The 14,656-nt window shown below is 43.8% G+C and overlaps 1 protein-coding gene across 1 annotated transcript; it reads right to left on the bottom strand.

Annotated features, from left to right (window-relative positions):
* Nucleotides 1–5,836: 5,836 nt before the first annotated feature.
* On the bottom strand, nt 5,837–14,500 carry LOC119659241 (translation factor waclaw, mitochondrial). The gene is made up of 6 exons (XM_038067221.1): nt 14,337–14,500; nt 14,227–14,280; nt 13,848–14,169; nt 7,151–7,638; nt 6,604–7,091; nt 5,837–6,429 (listed from the first exon to the last, which is right to left on the bottom strand). Exons 1-6 carry the CDS (start codon nt 14,393–14,395, stop codon nt 5,858–5,860), a joined length of 1,983 nt encoding a protein of 660 aa, XP_037923149.1. The 5' UTR covers nt 14,396–14,500; the 3' UTR covers nt 5,837–5,857.
* Nucleotides 14,501–14,656: the final 156 nt, after the last annotated feature.

The raw sequence follows: 14,656 nt of genomic DNA, 5'->3' as shown, positions 1-14,656 counted from the left end.
ACAAATTTAACACCTTCGACCTATCTGGTCCAATCCTACAGCCAGGCCGGGTGCTAACAAGGAAGGTGAAGCGATCCTTTGAGGAAGGGGAAACGAATGAAGCGCCAGAGGGAAGGTAGACGACTAAGTGTCCGGGCCCTTCGCGACGCTTGAGTCGATGGCGACGATGACGGATGGCGCAGAATTAGGTCATGTAGCTCAGCAGCGGTCCGAAGCGGTGGTTTCTACTTCCAATGGAATTGACGTATTTCCCTAACTTCCTTTATCCGACAAGCAGATCTTGTAATTCCACGTCTTGAAATGGTTCTACAAACTTATTATCCCCATACGTCCCTAAGACCTCACTTGAATACTTCTCAGTTTAAACACAAATGAACAGCTGTAAGAGAAGCCATCACGAATTGATATATCTGACCCAAAAAATAGTTGCCCCCTTTCAGGGAGCTTTTGTCTGTCACCCCGTGGGTAAAAACTTTGAAATAAACTCACAGGATCATTTAAAACATACAATTAAATAAAGTTAAATATTATTGGGGAGCCATGGTGGGTTGGAAAAAGTGAATAGCGTGGTGATGGTAATAGCTAAAAATTCTGGCTCAGCACCATAGAATGGATGTCATGAGTTATGTATATTCAGAATACCCACAGTACCACCTGCTTTTCGACTGGACAAACTTTATAGCATGCTTTTTTTGGTTCAGCCATGGATGTAGAATCTTCAAAAGACAACATCGGATGCCGCTGACAAAGCTAATAACTCGAGAGAGCAATACTCTGCCGATGTACATGTAATGTAATAGTCATGCATATTCCCCGTGTACCTTAAATTTTAGTCGGTTATCGAGCATCACCCTCAGGTATTTGACTGCCTCATTGCTTCTTATGGTCTCTCATATTTTGATGTATTCCGATTTCTTTCGTCATATTAAGGATGGCTTGCATTTGTGGATCCATAATAGTTTAACAGCTTCAAGCTAACCTTGGATCTTCCGGAACGCTTCATTTTCTGCTCTTGATTTTCTGGATGCGCCTTGCCTCCACAATCATAGCAATATGATGGGCAAAACTAAACATTTTTACTCTTTCCGGACTTCATCGTAAATGGTATTCTACAACAGTCAATCCAGCATCTATCCCTGAGGAACGCCTGCTGGCACACTGTAGCAATTTGAATCTTCGCCGGTGTGGTATTTGAGTTTATGTCGATGAAGTAGTTAACCACTATGTTTCTTCACAATAAGACACTTTTTGATGAATGACCAGTTTGACGAGATGCAGGCACTCTTCACATATGGCACAACCACCACCGCAGTGCTCCTTTAATCCCCAGCGTCACCTTCTATTTGAGCAGCTCCTATGTCCACCACCACTTTTGTTGCATCGACGGCGGAGCGGCCTTTCCAAACTGCATATCAGATAGAGCTCTTTCCTTTTTCAGTTGCCTCCAGCAATCTGGTACCAATAATTCCCTCTGCAATTTTTCTTATCGTATTCAGTAGGCATATCGGACGATATGATGAGAGATCTTCGGGTGGTTTGTTTCTTTTCGGCAACAAAACCAAACGTTGCTGCTTTAATTTTTTAGGGAAGACCTCTTCGTCAATTATGGCGTGGTTTGTATAAACATGTGTTGTCTCGTGCGACGGCAGCTTTAATTGCTTTGTTCGGAGAACCTTCAGGACTCGGCCATTTCTTGTCAATTATTTTCTTACGCACTTTGAGCAATTTATGTTTGGTAGTACAAGGAATGATTTCTGAATTGGCTGCTTCGATTGTTTCAATCATGGTATTTGATCTTTGCGGGAAGAGGGCCTCCACTATTGATTCCAGTATTATTTATTTGCTGTTTTTCCCCCTTTATTTTAGACATCACCATTTTATAGGCTGTGCTCTAGGATTTACATCAGCTGTGTTGCAGAGGTTTTTAAAACTTTTGCTTTTACTTTCTTAGTCTAGTACAATGGGCCAACACGGCCTGAGTGCTCAGAAGCTGTAGCTTCTCCCCCACGTCTAAACGTAGAGAATTGTGCTTGGAAGTCCAGTTTTCCTCTCGATCTTTGAACGATTCTTTGGATATGTATTTTACCCTGAGTTCTTTTGTTTCTTCATTCCAGCAACGCAAAGGCAAGCCCCTCTTGTTGGGTAATCTTCTCAGAATTGCTACATCTTAGGCGTTGACAACAGCTTGAATTAGTTGTTTGGACAACTTTTCTACTGATCCTGGCGAAATTGATCATCAAGTTAAACGGAACTTTGTAGAAGAAGCTACCTTTCCATTTCATGCCAGTTTCAAAATCTGCGCCGTTCTGTGCTCTCCAACTTCAAACATTATCGCCGGATGATCTCTGTATGTAAATTCTACGATAACCTACCACCTCGTCTTAGGCAAAATGGATATGTATTTGACTAATCCTTGTTAGCAATTTCAAACTCTAGAGAGGCAAACGTTTCAGCAAAGAAAGATTTTTGACCTCTTGCAAGTTCTTTTGTGATGCGGTATTCGGTAGCGAAATTATTATTTACTTATTTACCCCTATGTGAAATTCCCTTTTGTTTCGGCGGACTATCCCAGCTCACGCGTTCACGTTGTAGCAGCACTAAAAGTTCCGTATGCTCGTCCTTCCAAATTCCTGCAGTCGACCAGATTTTGTTTAAAGAGGAGGAATTGTAATTCAAGCTTTCAGCACTTTAGGGGTAGTCTAATAAATATCTATCCTTTTTGGACAATCATCGTTCATAATCGTAGCTATGTTTAGGATCCGGAACAAGACATCGAGTTTGCAAAGCTGACGCTGTAATCATTTCAGTTATCGCACCGTCGGTCAGAAAAATAGTTTTCACCATGCTGAACAATAGTCGGATCATGAAAGCGGAGCGTGTTGGACCGATAGGGCTGCGGCGTTCCAACCTTCAAGTAGATACGAATGCCAGCGAAGGCAAGCGTCTATCAAGTAATAACGTGGCTCGAGGGCGATGCTAGCAATTGTTTTATTTCACATATCCAGAGGACAGCTCCTAAATCTACCGCTAATCGCGACGTGGTCGATCTGGTTAGTTCCACATTGCCAAACAGTCGAAGCCCATCTGATTTTTTTTTATTTCTGGAGTGGAGGTGCAAAAATCTTAGAAAGATTGTCCAACTCGGCCTTGCGAACGTCGGAGCTAGAGCGGGCGCGTGTGGGATTCGCACCCACTAGAAACCACCCCCGGTCTATCCAACCGCAGCCGCGGGGGAGCATCTTTTATAACTTCGCGGGATGGGTTTGCCTTTAGACACTCGTGCTTCTGCTCCTTTTTAAGGTTTTGTGTAAACACAAAACCTTATTCAAATAGGTTTACTGTCTGTCTGTCTGTCCGTCACACGCATTTTTCTCGTAGACGGTTATAGCGATTGGCACCAAATTTGGTAGAAAGGTGGGAACTGTGAACGTTCACGCATATAGTGAGTTGCATCCGTTTACGTCGAATTTAAGGGGGGGTCCCCATACATGCAAGAGGGGGGGGTGTAAATTTCAAATCACACTATTACTAACAAAGTTATACTAGATCAAAACTGTCGCTTCTCTGCAAATTCAAGATTATGAATGTAAATATTACTTGAAAGTGGAAATTTTCACATAATATAAGCATATTTTACGTGCTACATGCTAATGAGACAAATGCACACTCAAATTTCTTTATAAAGGAAATACACAAAACCTTTCATACCTGAAGCGCTGAGCTTCCGGTTTCCCGACTTGTTGGTTTCTTCCTCAGCAGCTCGTTTTGTATATTTATGATTCCGGAAGAAACCATATGCCAGTTTTCCTTCGATCTTATCCTCTGTAGACTCGTCCCATTTGCGTTGCCAGAGATCATATGACTTTAACCTTATCACATCCCTGCGTTCTTTTTGTCCTTTCATCCTTCCATTATCTTCCCCATTGCCCTTCGGGCAAATCAGACAATATGATGCTGGATCCTCAGGCGGTTTTTGGGGTTTGGAAAGCAATTCTAACTTTTAGTTTTCTTACTGCGCAGGGAATATTTCTTTAGGCCCGCCTCGAAGGTATTACCGGAAAGGATGGCGGTAGTCTTCACTGCCAGCTTTAAAGTTCCACATTATACATATTCTTCACTGCCAGTTTTAAACTGTCTCCGATGCTAAATATTTTTCACAGATCCTCCTCATTTAGTGAAGCAGCATTTGTTGAGCTATAGGAAATAGAATGAAGAACGATCTCTTTCAAGAAGCGCGGTCAGACCAATTGAAGTGTCTCCTCTCGTCGCGCCTGCAGGCTTATCTACCGAGAAGCAGTCGCTTTCTCGACATGCTTCCCTCACCCATTGGTTGATTTGCGTGACTTTTTCTCTGTGCATGCCATCCAGGCGTGAATCGCATTTGAGCGATTCTGCATTAATCCAGATAGAGAGAGTACGATGACTCGTCAGACTGAGAACATTGGTTTTGTTCGTGTTTATCTTCAGTCCAATTATAGCTTATTTGGCTCTCTTTTCAAATCCAGAACTATTTGGCCAAGGTCCATGACCCGGTGGGAGAGCAAACGCATGTTATCATCGTCATAGTTGAAGTGTTTGGCGAAAGATATAATGGTCCATTGAACTTCGATAACAAAAAGAAAAAATATGAATGATAGGAGGCAACTTTTGCAAACTCGACTTTGGACGTAAAATTTCTCTGAAATTTTGCTTGGGTGCAGCATGTAGGTGGAAGCTGCAGAAGTCCACAAATCTCCCTATCATTATCTTTGTAGTCGCCAAGATAGTGCTTCTCCATCACATATCCGAGCAAGGTGTCCAAGAGTTCACGTTGGCATTCGAATCACCCGTCACGATCATAATATGGTCTTTAGGAAACTTATACACAAGTGCGTGTAATTGTTCGTAGAAGGCATCCTTTTCTACTATATCGGAAGTCTCCGTGCACAGCATGGTATAATTGTAATACTCCTTAATCGTTAATCTTGCAGTGAAAAGCCTGCTAGAAAGCGGTTCCTGCATTAAGAGAGCGTCCCTTTCGGTAGCCGCCAGTAAGAATCCAACATCGAATTCGTGTCTGCTACCTCTTGGCTTAGACTTAGAGTGCTCAAACTATATTTTTGATATTCTCGTTCGAGTTTGAGAAAGGGAGTATTCTGGGAACCCTCGATACCATTGTCCAGGAGTGTGAGCACATTCCACAAATCAATGCCCGTTTTCCATAGCCGAAAGTTGAGACGTTGATGACACTTTGGTAACAGTAAGGTTTCCTCCTTTTAGTCGCCTTTTACGACAAGCAGGGAGTGCTACTTTGAGTGTATACTTAACTCCCAACTCAGAACAGCAGAATAGCCAAAGGGTTCGAAGGAATTTTTAATGCATGCCCACAGTAGGTAGGTATCAGTGGCCGTTCTGACGAGCGTAATTTTGATACCGCAAATCGGTAAGACCATTGGTGATGCGGTAAGGGCAATCGGAGCAAAATCTAGCTGGCTTAGATCTTCGAAGCCAGCCCGTACCAATCACGAAGGATACCCGCTCCTTTACCTTACAATCTTCTTGAGGCCAACTGTAACTGTACTGCCTCAGCAGCTTGGAGAATACCGCCGCAGAGTACAAAGCCTCATTATTCGCTTGGCTGCCGGATGACTATGTTACGCTTGGGGTTTCAGGCGTCGACAAGCCTCAAATATCTCCACTTGAACTACACTGCCCCCATCTTGGAAGCTTGGTTTGCATATGCAGTACACCGTTGGGAATGTCTACGGCCATAATAACATCCTATGGCCGTACTTAGGTTTATATTTCCCCAGAAGTGTCCAGTGTGAAGTGAAAAAAAAAATAATTTTACTAGATTTAAATACAACTATATTCCCTATCATCTTTTCAAAACATCAATAAAAGTCTCATGTGGCACCCGAACATTAGCAATTGACCGCATTTTCTTTTTGCCTTCTGCCTGCTGCCTCAGCAACTTCATTCGTCGCGTCACATCACCACCGTATAACTTCGCAGTAACATCCTTTCTGTACGGTTTCAATGTTTCGCGAGCAAGGACTTTACTTCCAACACAAGCTTGAATAGCCACTTGAATCATTTGTCGTGGAATTAACTCTTTCAATCTCAGAACCATCTCCCTGGCAATCTGAACTGCTTTGGATGAATGGACAATACGACACATTTCTTCCACAGGACGTCCGTTGAGGTGAATTTCCAGTCGAACCACATTCGTTTCGTGATAGCCATGATCTTCGTAGTTGAAACTTGCGTATCCAGAGCTGATTGCTTTCAGTTTGTCGTTGAAGTCGAGGATGATTTCGTTTAGCGGGAGAATGTATTTCATTAGCAGGCGATCCTGGTCGATGTTGACGGATTTCAATTGTTGGCCTCGACGATCGACACAAAGGCTGATAATTGGGCCAACATATTCACTGGGAGTAATGATGGTCCCTGAAACGAGAAGTCTTTGCGTTTAGGAAAAATTGGATTATTGTCGCATTAAAATCTGCTGGGTCTTCAAAAGACCTGTTTTATGGCTCAATCAAGAAGTTCCTTCTTCCATTTGATCCACACCATTCAGTTTACATACCATCTTCATGAATTATATAAAAATTAAAAAATTACCTAACACAAAAGGCTCATAATACTCCTCTACCGCTGATTTTTCCGGGAACAGAGCAGCATTCGAAATATACAAAGTGTCACTTCCATTCTGTTTGATAAGTTTCTGGTTACAGAGTTTCAATTTATACGTTACCGACGGGGCAGTAATAATCGGTTCAGCACTAAATTCTTGTTCTAACCGTTGGCAAAACACCTCCATATGTAAAAGACCTAAGAAACCAAGTCGCCAGCCTTGGCCGAGAGCAGGACTCGAATCTGGAGTAACAGTCACGGCGGAATCATTTAAAACTAACTTTTCTATCGCACTACGTAATGCCACGTGCTTTGATTGGTCTGCTGGATAAATACCAGCGTAAACCATCGGTTGTTGAGGCTTAAAACGAGACAGTGCTTCCACTGGTTTTCCTTTTACATGAAACGTATCGCCTATGATTGATTCCTTGCTGCTGCGCATGTTGCAGCCGATGAGGCCGACTTGACCGGCATTTCTGGAAGGAAATATCTTTAATACTCTAACAGATTTGCTTTTGTATCTTAATTCATGTACAGTTTGTCAACTGGTTCCTCCCCGGGTCGTAATAACGATATACTTTTCACTGGATAGGTTTTACCCGTGTTCATAGATTGAATGTCTTGTCCAATTTCGATTGAGCCATCGTTTATATACATAAGATTTAATGCTCCGCGAAATTTGTCGTACCAACTGTCGAAGAGAAACCCTCGGAACAATCCGCCACGATTCACTTTTGGAGGAGGAATTGCTGATATTATCCTATTGAGTACATCCGGGACACCAGTTCCAAGCTTTGCAGATATCTTCAACACTTCGGACGTAGGAATTTCAAATAAAGATTCAAGCTCCTTGCAAACTCGATCCGGATTAGCGTGTTTGATGTCAATTTTATTCAGGACTGGAACGACGGTCAGGTTTTGAGATTTTGCCAAGTGATAGTTGGCCACAGTTTGGGCTTGAACTCCGTGACATGCATCAACAAGTAGGATGACCCCGTCGCAAACCGCAAGGGAACGTGATACCTAATAGATAATGATAGAAATGAAAGCAGTGAATTAGCAACGATATAAGACTCTATTTCGGAATGAAAATTGATTTTATATTATAGTATCCAAATCCCGAGGCGTTTTCTGCTGTTTTCAACAGGATGCATACGTCGTTTCAGTACGTAACGCTTGCATGCCTGTTGTGTTTTGGCCTATTTTGGAACCCTGACCACTTGAACGCAGTTAAATGCTGACAGAAGTTTCTTGTTCGCCGCGGTTTATAGATTGGGTTACGTGAAGTTCATCTAGTTTTATGTACGTCGTCTTGTTTAAGTGACACTATCTGTGCTCATGGGAGAAACTACACGCTTATTGGCTTTAATAAAGAAACGATGAAAATCATGGAGAATTTACTCGATTCGAATTCTTACTCGCGATTGTCAATGGGTTGTCGGCAAGTGATTTAACAAAGTTGGACCATTTGATGCTGATTGATAACTTTATCATTGGATGGTCGAAAACCATTACATATAGTACGAGGAATATAGCGATAAGGTGGTGATGCAGAGGCTGCCTGAGAATACTTAAGCAATCTTGCGTTGGAGTTGCAGCTCCTTGGAGGCGTAAGCAAATCGAGCGTGTAATCGTATCCTGGAAGTCGCATTACAAATTCACGTGTAGGGCTACGAAATGCGGACACTTGTTTGATTTTGTCTGTGTGTGCCTTTGGCCACTCCGGCGATTACTTCACGGTAGGCTTTGCCAAGGTATCTCACAATTTGTGACAATTTAAGTAAATGTAGCTATCACCGGTGCCTCATTTTTCCCGTGCCCCAATACCATAAACGATAATCATAGGACATGGAATTACCGCCACAAAGCCCGAAACTAGCAGCAGTAAATTCTGGGGAGCTTCGCCAAGTCAGGCTCTGTGCACTCAAAGTATTTCCACAGAGTACACACAAAGTATTTTCTACTTTTCATAAGAAAACAACGCAGAAATTTGTGGTATAGAAAACAGCAAATTTCGAATCTTTCTTGCAACGGTAACAACGCCTCAGATAGGTGCTGACCTTATGGCTACGATGTTTGGCTGTCGAAAACGGTTTATAATCAGTTTCTAGAAAATATGTATGATCCTATATAGCGGCATCCGTTTTTGAGGAGCCCTAGACAGCTCGCGAGTTCCGGTGACATAAGCTGGACTATTTTCATGGATAAAGGTGGAAATCTGTGTAGGATTCTCACTCACACTTCTGCGGCCATATCCCTGCGTATTATATATGATACTTCGTGAGGAGGGTTCTGGTTCAGACGAGCACGATTAAGTACCGTGTTCGCCGCGCTTTCCAGGCTCATGTAGTTCCTGCAACTTTTCATGTATGGCAATTATTCTTGCGTTTACTCCGCTTCAATTTGCTTTCGACAGTATTTCCTTCATGAGACAACTACGTTGAGGGTACCGTTTAACCTCCGAATCGCGGTCCTTGTGTCTAGCGACGCATTCAGCACAGTCTGGGGACTCGCCCAAACTGAAACGAGGCAAGTACTACCTGCATCCACCGTATCTCGTGAGGAACTGTATCAGGTGGAAATTCAATTCTCCGTGTTTTGCTCCATCGATCTCGCAATACACGGGATCAGTGTATGTGGCCAGTGGCTTTTTTGGATTTATCCCACCGTTGCTGTCATATTCTGTACAGTTCTTTTAGAGGCTTTTTGGAAGTCAGTGTTGCTGAAGTTCATCACCAGACGCATTTCTTTGACCTGGGCGCTGATTTCTGATAGGATCTTTATTACAAGATCCCAGTTCAAATTAAGGAGCATCACAATTGTGTGCTACGTATCAACGGGAAGTTCTGATATAGTGGAGAGTGATGCCTTCTATGAGAAATTATAAGTAGTTGAGGAGGGGTGATCTGAATACTGAGGGGTCATCTGAATACCGAGGTGGATTCTGACAAATCTTTGCTCGGACATGTGATGGGACATGTGGTTTTCATGACCGCAACAACAACGGTGAAATTCCATCGCCTCATCATCGACAGTACAGAGAACAGGGCCTGCCATGAGGCCACAAGGTGCGTTGGTTTCGACTAACCGGCAATGAACATCCAATTAGATCGACCATATCGTGATCAGCAGTGGATTTAGTAGTTGGATTCTGAATGGGCGTAACAAAAAAGGTGGTGACGCGTGTCGCTACTGCGTCGGCTTGCAAGAGAACAGAACCTCGTGCGACCTAAGAATAATACGGCGGGCTCCGCGATCTGGCTGTTGTTCAGCTGTGGCCATCTAGGTATATCACGCTTTGCGAAATCGGTTCGCCTTTTAGGCCGCATGCTCATAGTTTAGCTTGTCTCTCCTTGCCTTACTTAGAAACTCGCTGTGAATCATTACTATTGCGTAGATGGAGGCAATTTGTTGTAGATTATTCTTCCTCATTATATCCAACAAGTAAATCGAGCGATATGGCGCTAGGTTTCCAGGTGGCTTATTAGGTTCGGGGAGTAACAAGGTTCGGAGCTCTCTTGGGGATGTTATCCAAAACTGGAGAGCCTTTTTATCGACAATCTTGCCGCATATTTCTCGCAGTTCCTCTTCGGAAACTCAAGACGTTGCGCACCAATTGTATTAGAGCGCAGTTTGTGGTTCGTTTTTTTTTGTGGTGAGAAGACAGAGAGGCAAACATTTCTTTCAAAAGATGTGTGCAAATCATTTTTGTCGTAAAGAGGCTTTTCATTGCCATCTTGTAAGCATCCTTATACTATTGTTTTAGAAAGTTCTTTTGCTTCCTCGGATAGCCTATTTGAAGCTGCCTTGTGTGACTACCGGTAACGCGTTTCATTCTTCTCATAAAGTTGCCTTGGTCGAAAGCATGTTGGCCCAAACCATTGCGATTTTACTGTTCCACCAGTAGTTAGATATACAATCGCCTTCTGGACAAAGTAGCAGCGCATGGTCCGGCGACCAATTGGGGTACAATTTCGGGCTATCCTAAAAAGCTCGAAGTCATCCATCCAGCATTCTGCCAGATCAATTTTTGGAGTTCGATTTCCTTTTGATTTCCGTGATTGCCTGGTGGTTACTGCGAGTGTAGTGCTTAATGGCTGACGCGACCCTCAAGTTTGCCGGGTCTACTGTAAACGGACATTTTTTTAGGAAAGTGATCGAGCTGTGTACTCAGTGTGATATGAGCGACCACCACGTGCAATGCTTCGAAAGGGGCAAGAGAAGGGACGAACCACGGCCAGAGGTCTTCCTCATCAAGCCAAGTTCTTCCAGAAATCCACAACAACGCCAAACTAGACGTCAAAACTGGGGTAGAAATGAAAATGAAAAATACGTCCTTCAGGACACTTTGGACCACTTTACGCATGGAAGCAGTCGTTTCCAGCCAAGAATCCATGTGCACCCTCAGAACAGATCTGGACTGTCTCGCGAACAAAGAAGAGGCGGAGGAAGCGATAAAAAAGACGTTACTCAGATGTGAGCAACCTCAACGTGGGAGTTATATCTGCCAACTCCAGAGAAAAGAAATTGGCCATCGCCATCGTCCCTGAAAAAAAAACAGCGTGTCAATTTCTTTATTGTGGGAAAACAAAGATCGGGTAGATAATTTGCAGGATAAGGTGAAGGGCAGTTTTCACCCGTTGTTTTAAGTGCTAGCCCTACGGGTACCTAGTCGGGAATTGCAGGTCAGAAGCAGTTTGAACCCGGCACAAAGTGAAGGGTTACACTTCGGAAAAATGTTGCGTTCTTTTTAGGGGTGATGGTTGGCAGAAAGAAGATCTGACTCATGTGTCTGTTTTCGGGCCGTTCGAGATTTTCAAAGGAGAATTGCAAAGACTGAGAAATCAAGCATCATGATCCACATCCTGCAAGCAAATATGCATAGGAGTGCAACTGCTCACGACTGCTGATGAGCCAGATGATGCAAGGAAAAGGAGCTAACTGTTGCTCCTTACCAAGGAGTACCGAGATAGGAGTTCACCATCGTGATATGCCAATATATGTGGCATTACTACCATCTGGGTGAGAGACATGATTAACTTGCGAGTGGGGGACCATGGCCGAAGATATGGCTTCGTGTGGGTTAGTTGTGCCCCACTGTTGCCACCTGTGGTTGGATGGCTAAAATTGCAAGCCTACGAAGGAACTGCCTCAGGCTTTGTCGAATTGCTCAGCGCGATAAAGGCCAAAATGAGGAAACCCTTAAAACCACAGAATACAAGAAAGCGAAAAGGGAACTCCACCACGAAATCAATAGGTAAAAAGTAAGCTGCTGGCAGGAGGTAGTCAGTGACATTAATAGGGACCTACGGGCCATCGGGTATAGATTTAATAATAATAATCGTTGGCGCAACAATCTGATTGGATCAGGGCCTTGAAGTGTGTTAGAGCACTTCATTTGAGACCGTAACGGAACACTACAGGATTAGAGTACTCTATAGAAGGCAACGTGGTCACCATTGCGTTCGCCCGAGACTATTACGACAGTCTTATGTTCGACCACTCAGCTATCCGTATACGGTTATAGATTTGTTACCCTAAAATTCGTGCTCATCGATGAACCTGTTGCATGAAAACAGTGAAGATGGAAGAAATCGTGCAAGCACTTTTTTCTGTTCATCCCGTCCGATCTGAAGAACTGGAAGAAACGGTTTTGTCCATGATGAAAAGAAAGCATTGGGACCGGATGGTGTTCCCAGCGAAGTGCTGAAACTTGTATTTGAGCATAAGCCGGACGGCTTCCTACTCAGTGCGTTCAAAGCATGTTTAACAGCGGGTGTTTTTCCCTTCGGCTAGAGAGGTTGCGAGGCTCATGCTGATAAGCAACTGCAAAGGCGAACACGAGGCGTTGTTAACATATCGTCTCTCTTAGTATGTGGATACAGCGGGGAAGACCAGATTGATTGCCGTATTACTGCTGCGGGAGACTTTCTACCAAAACAATACGATTTTAGAGCGAGCCACAGTTATGCAATTGAGCACTATCGACGAGTGGTACTTTTTCTGACGCTAAATGTAAGAAACGCTTTGTGTGATGTTGCCACATGCTTGAGGTGTTGAGAAATCGTTTACATATTCCATGCTATCTTTTGCAGATACTGAGTGATCGCGTCCTGCTCTACGAGATGTGGGTAGGAAGTGCAGAATGGGCAGATCGGGGGCGACTCAGGGATCTATTCTTGGGACGCATCTTGGAACGCCATACGTCTGCTACGACTCAAGATGACTAATGAATCGGGTGATATTGTGGCACTGATGATGGCAGGCAAGATGGAACAAGCTCAGCGCACGTAGGGAATGATGGTGCGGCGAGTTAGTAGATGAATGATTGAGCATGGATTCTCCCTAGCTTTAGAGGAACCCGAAGTGATTGTCTTGAGCAAGGAGAGGCTTACCAAAGTCCCCCCTTTCGGGGTTGGTGAAATCATGGTCTTGTCGAAGTCATCGGTGAAACATCTCGACACGAAGATGAACTTCTTCTGAAGATTCCCAACATCGTAGAGAAGGCTGTAGGCAGAATGTTTGCGATGTGCCTGACTAATGGCCAATGTCGGAGGTCGCTTATCCAATAGGCGTCGTTTACTGATGGCTCGAAGTACGGGCCCTCGTCCTCAGTAAGGAGATATACAAAAGCGCCTAGTGCAAGGGCGAGGATATTTGCAAATTTCATCCGTGTATGCCTCCGTCTCGAAGGTTGCAGTAATTGTGATCACAGGAGTTATCCCGATCGCCCTCCATGCTGCAGAGCGGAGACTCATATACCTCAGGAAAGGAGAGAAATGAGGAAGTCATCGCTTGAGCGAGTAAGAACAATCCGAGGGGTAGATGGACGTCGTATCTGATCAAAGATATGTGGTCGTGGTTGAATTTAGAGCACGATTAGGTTGACTATACCTAACCTAGCCGCTCAGGGAACACCGGTATTTTCAGTCTCACCTGCACACACACGAATTTGGTGGATGGTACATGCCACACCTTTTTCTGCTGCCTAAGATGGGGGCAAGGATACCAGGAACAGAGCGACCCATTGAACTCAGGGCAATCTTAAGGCGAAAAATAGGGATATGGGTAAGAGGAAGCAGGCTGATGCTTCCTGAATCATGGGATGTGTGCTCCTGCAGTGAGTAGGCCTGGTTTGAAGTAATGAGTCGTCGATTTCGTGTTAGTGTTCTATACGCAGCAGACGTTCTGGAATGTGGCCCGTTTGTGATGTGATTGATTTCTTCACTCACCTCATTCGCAAAATCCACATGACCAGGCGTATCAATCAAATTCAGCAGATAAATTTGTCCATCCTCCGGATATTGATAGAACAGGGACACTGTTTGGGCTTTCACTGTAATACCTCGCTCCCGCTCAACTTGAAGGCTATCTAGGATTTGCGCCTGACCAGAATTCTTGCTGACGGCACCTGTGAGCTCCAGAAGTCGATCGGCGAGGGTGCTCTTCCCATGATCTACGTGGGCGATTATACTAAAGTTGCGTATCCTCTCTATTGGGATTTGGTCGGCTTTGGCGTGTTCTGTGGAAAACCGGCGGGCGTGGGTTGCAATCCTGAAAGGATGTGGATATAGTGACTTTCATATTATATCTGATAATGGAATTATGTACCTGGTAACTGTGGAAAGATACCCGCATGATGATGCAAAGCCTGAAACCCGAAATCTGCAAGCATCAAGGGTTAATAATTGGGAATATAGTGTGTCATAGACGAAACTCACTCGGAAAACCAATTCAAAGATGTTATGAACCTAAGGCGGGTGTTTGCTAGTTGTCGCATTGTTTATTGTATCATTTTCAATATAACTTCTACGAAATCAAAGTTGATCCGATGACTGCCGGCCAGCTGATTGTTCGCTTAGTGAAAAGGTTATGTTTACCATCTGTTTTGACATTTACCACCAACATTCAATGCTTTATGGATAAACAGCGCATCTTGTAGCTGCAGCATGTTTCTGAAATTGGGAACTCTTGAACTTGGATTTAGATTTTGCAGATCGTATCTTTTGATAATTGTTAATCCGCAGGATTGAAATATTGA

Source organism: Hermetia illucens, chromosome 6 (genome assembly GCF_905115235.1).
Source record: "Hermetia illucens chromosome 6, iHerIll2.2.curated.20191125, whole genome shotgun sequence".
NCBI classification, from domain to species: domain Eukaryota; kingdom Metazoa; phylum Arthropoda; class Insecta; order Diptera; family Stratiomyidae; genus Hermetia; species Hermetia illucens.
This window is presented reverse-complemented; position numbering and strand designations above follow the sequence as displayed.